This window comes from Neodiprion virginianus, chromosome 7, assembly GCF_021901495.1.
Source record: "Neodiprion virginianus isolate iyNeoVirg1 chromosome 7, iyNeoVirg1.1, whole genome shotgun sequence".
Lineage (NCBI taxonomy): Eukaryota > Metazoa > Arthropoda > Insecta > Hymenoptera > Diprionidae > Neodiprion > Neodiprion virginianus.
Window position 1 is genome coordinate 483,481 of NC_060883.1, and position 9,885 is coordinate 493,365.

Genomic DNA, 9,885 nt, shown 5'->3' on the forward strand with positions numbered 1-9,885 from the left:
AAAAAGTATCTCTGACACTTACGGCTCGGTAGTGGTGATGCGTAAAGGTCAACAGGCTATCGGTGTGATTTAAATAAGATTGAATGATGTCAGTTTACCCGCGGCCGTCGCTGCGTATGAAAATTTCAAGACGAACGGAGATTTCTCATGCGAAAAAAGCTACCTACTATACTAGATTATGTATGGTGAACGATCGATCGCCATGCGTTCAACAAGTAGTATATTTGAGCACACAAAACTAGCCGACGTCAAGTTTTTCGGTTCGTAGGTAGACACACATCGCATCGAATCGCATCGTCACGTTGACTAGATCGCATTATTGCAACGAAACGCTTCAAGTTCTGCGCGCTTTACGTAGTCACAGGTTACGATTGTGAAAACAAGCTTGCGGTTGGCAGCGCATGTACGTATCTTTTTTATGGGGAAACTGTCTGTATTATTCATGGTATTCCGGCTTACGTGAAGAAAAATTAAGTTCAATGTCGAAGATACCAAAATGAGGAATCTACGTTTCCAAATTTACAATCAGTTATCGACTTTTGCCAACAATTCGACAAGACGCAAAACTTGTGTGAGAGTTTTTGGAATTTGTCAAACCTGTTTGTGTGAATATGTACTTCTTCTGAGCATGTCAAGTACAAGTCTGTAACGAAGCTTGTAAAATATCCTTGAAAACGACTATGAAGCGGTGTAGGCCGCTGTTATTGTGCCACGAAATCACATTGCCAACTTATTTTTGTTAACTTGTATTACTTGGTATTCAGCCGCGTCCTGTTTCGCAAAAAAGTTCAGAAATGTAGACGGACAATTAATGTAAGGCCGCCGGGAGATCTGCGAGTTTCCGTGCAAATTGACATAATTAATGTCTACGAATTATTCTCGATGTATGACTACGTGAATTTTTTCAGCAAGGTGAGCTTGACTTTTAGAAAAAGAATGAACACGTCGAATTCTTGGAGACAATTTCATTGGAGATATACGTAATTATACAAAGTCGGAGAAACATTCTCCGCTCGAGCAAGGTCCTCGTAATACTTCGGAGAAAAAAAATGTGAGAACAACCTGACCACTTTATCAGATCAGTCTGGTGCTATAATTGAGATACATAAATCGAAGGGAAGAGGAAGTAGCGGGAGGTTCCGTCAACCGACTAGCTGCAGTGGGACGAGTTGTTTTTCGTTATTGTAGAAGGTAGAAGAACGACCAACGACACACGTCCGACCAATCGTATACCGACTGCTGGGACAGCATAAGACAAGAAGTTTCGAGTACGCGTGTAAACTATTGAAGTGTAAACACGTTTATTATTAAAGATCGTGACGAGACTAGGGACTGTGTTGTATGGGGCAGGCATTACACTTGTGTGCAAAATTTTCTACAAGTTTCGTATCGATCTTTCTCCACCGCACAACCGTAATCACGAGACCATAGCCTTGCAGATCTGAGCAGGCAGTTTAAGGGCTATATTAAGAGATGAGTATCTCTCGTTCAACATCAAATCCCAGATTCATCTCGAGATTCTCACTAAATTACGTTCAAGTTACATCGACGAATATATCGTTACCACGTAACTGTATGTGTATAATATCTGTAGTACAAAAGTAGTATATTATAAGCATGAGATAAGAAAAAGTAGAGAGGATGGAAAGATAGAAATCACCGAAAACGAAAAAATTACGCCCTAATCTTAGAAAGTATCCAAGGTACGAAGCTGGCAACCCTGGTGTATATACCCGGCCAGTTTTCCATGCCGCAAGGTGACGGACCCAAGGAGACTATTCCGACGGCCGTCCACCGGAGCTTGTCGTTGCTCCTCTTCACGGACATCAAGGGTCCCCCGGAATCGCCCCGGCAAGAGTCGCGTCCCCGCTCACCTCCGGCGCAAATTTGAGTTTCTCCGAGGCGGATCGACGCCGCCTGGTACGTGTTAGCGCAACTGGCCGTGTCGGCGAGGGGCACCTTCAGCTTCAGCTTGACGTCAGACTCGGACCTGGTCTCCGTCTTTCCCCAGCCTGCAATGTGGAAAAACCTCTCCGTCAGCGAGGTGCTTTCCGGCAGACAGATAGGGCGTATGTAGTTCGTGAATGCGACGTCGCGCGAGAGCCTGAGGAGGGCGATGTCGTTGGTCTGGTCCCGGGACTGTGGCCTGTAGTCCTCGTGGACGATCTGCTGCTCGATGCCGACCGTCACCGCGGGGTCTATGCAGAGTCTTTGCGTCTCGGACGCCTGGATGCAGTCGACGTCGGTGCTAGTGTCGTATTCGCCTAGCCGGACTCCGACGAGCTTCCAACTCGACGGGAGGTCCTTACCCTTGATGCAGTGGGCAGCGGTCATCACGTAACGCTTGCTTATCAAGACTCCGCCGCAGGCGGTTGTTCTTCCGCTAGCTGAAATTTTTTCCCAGAGCCGATCAGTTACAGAACACTCTCTCTACCTCGCGGCTCTGAACGGTGCATGTAATCTTTACGGCTTACGTTTCGTGTACTCCAGAAGGGCCATCCACGGGAACTCGTATATGTCCGCCTTCTCGCCTCCGACCAGTCTCTGGGTCAGATCCTGTCCGCAAGTGCTTGGAAGATGCGGATTCGACGAGAGATCCCAGGTGGCAGTATTCGACGACCCTGTCGACGCGTTGCTCGCGCCCACTCCGGCATTCACCTGGTCGCCGCCGGGCCGGGTCGACGTCGCTACTCCATCGGCGGCGGGACAGCATACCTTGGGGTTCCGGCCTTGGAACCCGCACTGAGACTGCTGGAGGTAGTCGTAGGTGTCCGGGCGCTGCGGGCGTACCTGAAGCAGTTGCACCAGCTCGGGGCACCGGCTTATTTCAACACAGTAGCCGGCGACCCTCCGCGGGGTCTGGCAGTCGGGCTGTTGACGACCGTAAGATGATTCTGAATCAGAAAAGACGACGAGGACCTCAGTTTTGTCACGGGAGACGGAAACCGCGGCGCTTACCCGTACGGGCATCTATAAGAGGAGCTCTCTTCACACTTCCACAACAATTTTTACAACCCGGACCGCGTATGGGAATCAACGATTAGCGACGGGGGCACCGCTTCAACTTGTTATACCGCGAGATTTTGTCAATATATTGTTTGCTCTTCGGTGATTGGATTCGCTAAAGGATGAGCTATCGCATGTCTTACAGGAACGTAATACGTGTGGAAAACCGGCACTACGCAACTCGGAACAGGAGGGTTTCCCCTCTGCGCGCATAGAGGCGGAACTGACAATTGAGTTTTGAATAAATATTACTCTGCCGGTCAGTAGCAAGATTCCGCGAACGCGTCTCATTTCATTATGATTGCAAAACCTGCTTTGAGTCATTATTCTTGATTCATTATTATTATTATTCACTATTATCTGTACACACGCTTGTCTTCCCGCAAGGGCGAGGCTGACCACCACTGGCGCTGAATCGTTATAGGTATACGGTGGAATATAACGAAAAAGGTTTACGCACTCTTATCCTTACGGATGTATAATTCTAATTGTGAAATCGGCCTATTAATAAGTACGGCTTGATTATCCGGGAACAACGGAGCCTGAGTAATCATCTTATAATGTAATTTTTGTAATATAATTTATAAGATATATATTCCAATAGGCCAATTCCACAACTAGTCGTAAATATTACGGACAAGAGTTAACAACAGATGTTCGGAATATGGTATACGCGCGCTGGTTTACGGTGTTTACGGTATTTTCCGACACATCATAGAATGTCTCAAGGGCGTATTTACGAATTACTATTGTAACATGCATTTGCAAAAACATCCGGTAAGTACAATACTTACGTGAGTAAACAGGAACAAATAAATGCAACAGAATCGGCAGGAGTACCGGCAGTACGCAATTCCTACAGCCGACACGGTTCATCGTTGCTGCAGGTAACGTTACTAATTGGGTAAAAAAACAAACAAAGTCGTCCAACACAACGAAACACGCAGGTAATGTGTTATGCTACGTATATCGCAAGACACCGAAGCGATGCCTCGAACTCCAAGGCGTCAACTAACAACCATCGGTTGGCCGACTGGTTAGTACCATGGTCAACTGCTATTTATCCCCCTACTTCTCCTCAACGTCCATTTCAGAGGATTCGTGCGAGTAGGTAATTAGCAAGGAATTCTTATCGGAATGCGTTGCATTGCCTTACCGAAATACCAAGTACGTAACGCCACATCCTGCGCGCGCGTCTCGCTTTATCAAGTACAAGAACTTGACGTGTTCGTTCTTCGTCGACGTCAACCCGGTCTTTATACATCGTTCGCGATGTAAAAGCTTCGTACCCAAGTTGATCTGTGCTAATTAAGGGAATCCCGCCGCTCGCAAGTCGTAACGCGGATTTCACATCTCGTATACTGAAAATACTATGTTAAACCAGCTATTGCAGTAATGCTCCAGACAAACCGCGCGCGAGAAAAGAAACCCACCTAGAATAATTCTTTTCCGCGTAGCAGTAGGCAGAGATTTTTCATTATGGAAATTTCTTGATCGCCGCACGTTACTGTAACTTGATGTGTAATATTATGTATGAGTATACGAGTACGGATTCGTGTGCAGGTACGACTAAAGACAGTCTCTTGTGCTATTTACCCGTAGGCACAAAATGCGTATACATACGTAGCATCAAGTTATACACGAATAGAGATTCCGGTATTCGGATTTACTCGTGGGCCCCGTCGGCAGGTAAGATTGGCCGACGCGACGCGACTAATCGTGCGGCGGGGTAAAAAATAGAAGTGAAACGTGCAAGACCGGAATAAGAAAGTCGTCACATTATCGACGCGATGCGAGGGCAATTCAGCAAGATACGTACATTTCCTAGGTCGGTCATCATCAAATTAAAATTTTTTGCCGCGGACGACGCAAACATACATACGTGACAAAACATGATATTCAGTAATAAGCACAGCATTGAAGTTGTTTCCCTGCATACGCAACTTAAATACATCGACGCGTATACAGTGATAATTGAGTGTACATAGATCGCAAATGAACTTTAGGCTAGTGGGTTCAATGCTGTAACCCGACTGGCGATAATGTATGTGACCGAAGTTCCGACCGATCCAGCTTGGCTGAAAACTCGAACTCCGACTGTAATATTGAATAGCGATGATAAATATTTTACAAATCCTTGTCGAAATTTCAGTCAACACCACCCGCAAGTACAGTCTTCCTGTACTGTTCTCTAAAACAATAGTTTCCAGGCTCGCCAACATACCGTTACGACAGCCAAATATGCTCGTTTGCCAACGCAAGATACGATGCGAATATGCGTAAATCAGTTCGACGCAGAAGCGCGTGACGATGCTACGTTCTCGTCTTGATATGATAACCCTCACCTCGTGTGTATACTAATAATAGTTATTATGGTAAGAAACAGCTTTGAGTAACGATTTGATTAAAAGTTCTATTCTTTAAGAGGCAAATCCACGTAACTAATGAAACTGCATAATATTTCCGTCTCTGATAAAGTCTGTACAAAGCTGCGGGGCAGCACAATCAAGTTAACATTTGACGCAGTCTGTGTTTCTACTGAAATCGTAACAATTCGTAACGGATCGAGGTACCCCTTGGAATCCTTAACGAAGGTCTGTATGCTCGTGTCGCGTGTTCCCCCCTCTTGTCGGTGACATTCCTCCAACCTTTTCTACCTATTAATCGTCGAAAGCTGTATAGAGCTATTAATATTAATCAGGGAGTCACCTTGATTATTTTATATTTTACCGTATGTCTGTTGTTGTTTATCTAAAACCAAATTGCATGCAATTAGACTAAACGTCGGAGGCTGTGAGCCGTATTACTCTGCACACTCATCGAGGCAATCTGTTTAATTTATTACCAATTACTTGTATATGATATGCTGCCGATAAATGTATCAAAAATTATAAGTCGAATAATGCGTTTGTCCGCAGAATCATTGTTGCCACCAACAGCAGTGGGATTTTGTTCGTCATCATTCCTAATATTGTCGTTACTTCTGTAATCAATTCTGCGATAATCAAGGAAAGATATTGTCCAATATCCAGGGTAAGTATTCGCTGATTTTGCTATATACGGCCGGTGTTCTCGACTCCCCGCAATGTTTAGCGCCGAATGAGACGACCCCGATCAAGTAATACTTTGGCGGCCCGTCCACGGCCTCGACCTTCATCAGAGGACCGCCGCTATCACCCCCACAGGAGTCCTGTCCGATCACACCACCGACGCACATCTGCTGATTCCCGATGTCAGCGTATTTCCTGAATGCTGTTACGCACCTATCCGAATCAACGATAGGAAGCCGGACCGACTGGAGTAGAAGGCTCGGCTTCGGATCATCTGGAGTGAAATTGGAAACAGTTTATTCCCGTTACCAGTCCTCAGTATGCTTCACAGCAGGACTCACATATGTCGTAGATCCCCCAGCCCGCAACTTCTGCCGTTTCCCCGATCATGTTCTTTCGCAGCAGGTGATCTCTGACCATACATATCGGGCCCACGAGCTCTGCGAGAATTGTAAAACTTTGCCGCTATAATGTGGCCATCAGAGCTGTTGTTACATCGAACGAAATGATTACGTATGTATGTACGCATGTACTGTCCGTCACGCGCGGCAACGCGTTTAATTATTATTGAAATATCACGGCATCCGAAGGATAACAACGATTCTTATTTCGACGAACTAGTCGGATTCTTGGTAGCACGGCGGTTCGTAACCGCGTCAATTACACCCTAACAATAAGTTACAGTGTAGGTACACAGCCATCGACTCACCGCTGTAATTAACCGGCTTGTTCAAACGGATGATGGCGATATCATTTTTGAACGGTGGATTATTATAATCTTTGTGAACGACTATCTGTTCTGGTTCGAAATCCTGCACCGGTTCGCCACAGAAATTATTTTCACAGTCCGGATCTGTCGCCGTGTTGTGCTCTCCGACACGGATACCGGCCACTCTCAATCTGAAATTCGAATTCGCCGATGAAATTACAGTGAATATTATCCCTCTATTATTTCTGATTGTAAAATGAAATTCTTACGACACTGTTCTGGGTGAAAGCGGGGACTGTTTATTCTACATAATTGTCTTACTTGACCGGTAGATCAGCAACGCAATGAGCAGCCGTGACAACGTACAATTTGTTTATCAACGATCCGCCACACCTGTATGCCAGCTCGTTCTTTTCACGGCTATAGTTAGTGGGAGCTTCGTTGTAACCTATCCTCGCTAGCCACGGATAAGTTCCGAGAGACGCATTTCTTCCACCTATTATTCGATCGGCGTTGCTGTTTCCGCATCTTTCATGCTCCAGCAGCATCCAGCTAGGATGCTCGGCGATGTCTGCGCGGGACAAGAACGATAAAATTCTGTATCTAGGCGGGAGAATTTTTCCCAGGGCGTGCAGCAAAGATTAACAAACACAAGCAGATTATAATCTGAAGTACAGGTAGAGAAAATTTGAACAATGTTGCGTCTCTCACCCGTCGTGACAAAGGCGACGACATTCCATAAGATGAGAACGAGCGAAAACCATGAAAAGGGCTGCATCCTGTCTGGAACGATAATCAGTTGTGCAAAGCAGACTCGCTGTTACCGGAAAAAAAATTTAACCGAAGAACGAGTAGTTGGATAAAATACGCATACGAGAGTGAAACGCGTCGGTGCCATATGGCTGCGTAATTTTTTCCTGAAAATGTTTCGCGGATTTTCCGGCGTTCTTACCGTGATGGGAGATAGAATAGTAACGTATACGCGACTCGTTACAACAAGGTGTAGGTTCAATTGGTTAAACAATCCGATTATACAACGATCGACGGACTTGATCTGGGATCAGGGCTGGGCGCTTATCTGAGCAACCAGTAAAGCAATACGCAACTGCGAGCCCCGATAAATTTCAGCGATAATTCGCTTGTTTTGCTTCGGCGGACCGTAAAACCACGTAAAACATCGGTTAAAGCTATACCACTGCTGCGCATTTTTAATATTGCCTTGCACTACACGGGTGTGCAGCGAGTTGCTCGCGGTCAGTTGCTGTCGATGCTAGCAACGCTGCAGGGAATTTCGAATTCACTATAAATTATTAAAGAAAATTCTGTTTATTGATTGTTTAGTCGACGTCGTACTGACAAAATGGAGAAGTTAAATTTTTTATTCAAGTAACATTCAACAGTTGGCTATTTCTTGGTAGATTTGTTCAAATTTAAATTAAGCTGATTTACACTTACAAATTTTTACTATGTTACAATTTGCTTGTCCGGTACTTCCCTCAAAACTGCGGGATTAGCATCATTGGTTTCGTTTACCAAAGATTGGGTCGAACGATCGAAACAATTTGCATCGGAAACTGCAATGTGACCTTCCGACTCTTCGCCAGGGTCTTCGGATTTTTTACAGTTCGTAGTATCGTCCACCTTTGCGTCGTTGGATTTAATTTCGCTGACATTTTGCGAGGTGTGCGTCTCCGGGGATGAGGCAGAACTAGACTTTACCCTCGCATCCGAAGCAGAATCCAAGTCCGAGTTGTCGTCGGAAGAGCTTCCAAGTTCATCGGAGTCAATATCCGAGTCCAAGGCCAATTTTTTTCTGCCGCCTTTGCCATTGCTCGGATTTTTCCTCTTCACTCCGGAACTTCCAGCCATGGCCATCTTGAATCCCTCTTCAACCGCGTCGCCTACTTTCTCTGTCAAAGTCGAGCGTTCGTTTTCATAGTTTTTATCTTTGAACTCATGTTTGGGCTGAGCGCAGAGCCTCTCAAGTTTTCTCTTCTTTCTCTCGGCGGCCTCCTCTTCTCTACTCGCTTGCTTGTCGATCCAAGACTTCATTCTCTTCTCCTCGTTGATGTCTCTCAGGCGGCGTCCGCTAAGATCGCGGCACGCTTCCCGATTGGTAGTCTTCTCAATTTGAGCGCCGATGGCTCGCAGCATAGATCCAAAACCGCCCTTCCCCCCAGGAAGGCGTGGAATGATTTCAGCTTTTGCATTTTCGCAAAGGTCCGTGCCTCGGGCGAGACGACCGTTTTGCAAGATGTAGAAATCGTCTACTCCGAATCCCTACGATCAGATCGTACAGTATTGACCGTTGAAGCGGAATTTCAAGATTGTATTATCAAGATATGATTGGCGTAATAAATAATTGGCACGCGCACGAAATTTGAGGTTATAAATATTTTCACTTGATCTTACCGTCAATCGAGCGACTCTCTGTCCGACCTCCTCGGCTGTAACACCTTCCTCGATGCTGAAGATAGTCTTCCCTAAAATTCCAACGGTGATCTGTACCCCCGGCATGTTTATCTATCGTCACCGAACGGCTGTTGTTTATCCCGACGCACAGCCAAATATCTCCCGAACGTCAAAGTTGCGCCAACGCTCGAACTGCGGATTGTAAGGGGGAGGTGGATGAGGAACGCGAAGGTGGCGGCGTCTGCTGTCTGTCGTCAAATTCACGCCATTCGACGACTCGTGTTTCTACGCTAGATTTGAAATCACCGACTGGTCGGATGGATTGTTGATTGCTTTTTGAACAACATTTTTTTCACCGTCGACTGATTTGTCGAAACAGTCGCGACACGGCTTGTTTTGCGAAGACATTCCTCGTTTTCGGTGGGGGGGTAAAAGCAGACGAGAAAGTTCACTGCATCGCAGACGCGATGAATTCGTTAGCCACTGCTGGGTAAAATGCTTCAACAGATCCGTTTAGAATGAAAAATGGAAAAAACTTTTAAAAACATCGCTGAAATGGGTAAATGTAAATGATGTAAATACTCTGAAATCATTTAATACGTTAAATGAAAAACGCCATTTACATTTTAAATGCCTATTCTGAACGAAACCATTTCAAATATTACCCAGCAGTGTTCGTTACTCACAGCAGAGAATTTCTATTTTGAG

The 9,885-nt window shown here is 45.6% G+C and overlaps 2 protein-coding genes across 3 annotated transcripts; both read right to left on the bottom strand.

The window, feature by feature from the left end:
- Window positions 1–1,284: 1,284 nt before the first annotated feature.
- On the bottom strand, window positions 1,285–7,543 carry LOC124309008 (uncharacterized). The gene is made up of 8 exons (XM_046772225.1): window positions 7,477–7,543; window positions 7,087–7,336; window positions 6,766–6,956; window positions 6,398–6,496; window positions 6,068–6,330; window positions 3,801–3,966; window positions 2,475–2,894; window positions 1,285–2,387 (listed from the first exon to the last, which is right to left on the bottom strand). The coding sequence occupies exons 1-8, from the start codon at window positions 7,541–7,543 to the stop codon at window positions 1,675–1,677; spliced, it is 2,169 nt and encodes a 722-aa protein (XP_046628181.1). The 3' UTR covers window positions 1,285–1,674.
- Window positions 7,534–9,500, bottom strand: LOC124309399 (replication stress response regulator SDE2). Of its 2 annotated transcripts, XM_046773046.1 has the most exons (3): window positions 9,178–9,369; window positions 8,221–9,045; window positions 7,534–7,548 (listed from the first exon to the last, which is right to left on the bottom strand). In XM_046773046.1, the coding sequence occupies exons 1-2, from the start codon at window positions 9,280–9,282 to the stop codon at window positions 8,230–8,232; spliced, it is 921 nt and encodes a 306-aa protein (XP_046629002.1). In that variant the 5' UTR covers window positions 9,283–9,369; the 3' UTR covers window positions 7,534–7,548; window positions 8,221–8,229. The 2 variants fall into 2 exon arrangements, with proteins under 2 accessions (XP_046629002.1, XP_046629001.1); XM_046773045.1 differs by lacking the exon at window positions 7,534–7,548 and having other exon boundaries at window positions 8,073–9,045; window positions 9,178–9,500.
- Window positions 9,501–9,885: the final 385 nt, after the last annotated feature.

Coding starts and splice junctions, on each gene's coding strand:
- LOC124309399 (XM_046773046.1), bottom strand. CDS start 9,282: ATGCCGGGGGTACAGATCACCGTTGGAATTTTAGGGAAGACTATCTTC. Junction 9,046..9,177: donor AGAGAGTCGCTCGATTGACG/GTAAGATCAAGT, acceptor ATCTGATCGTAG/GGATTCGGAGTAGACGATTT.
- LOC124309008 (XM_046772225.1), bottom strand. CDS start 7,543: ATGCAGCCCTTTTCATGGTTTTCGCTCGTTCTCATCTTATGGAATGTC. Junction 6,331..6,397: donor CTGGGGGATCTACGACATAT/GTGAGTCCTGCT, acceptor ATTTCACTCCAG/ATGATCCGAAGCCGAGCCTT. Junction 2,388..2,474: donor CCTTCTGGAGTACACGAAAC/GTAAGCCGTAAA, acceptor AAAAAATTTCAG/CTAGCGGAAGAACAACCGCC.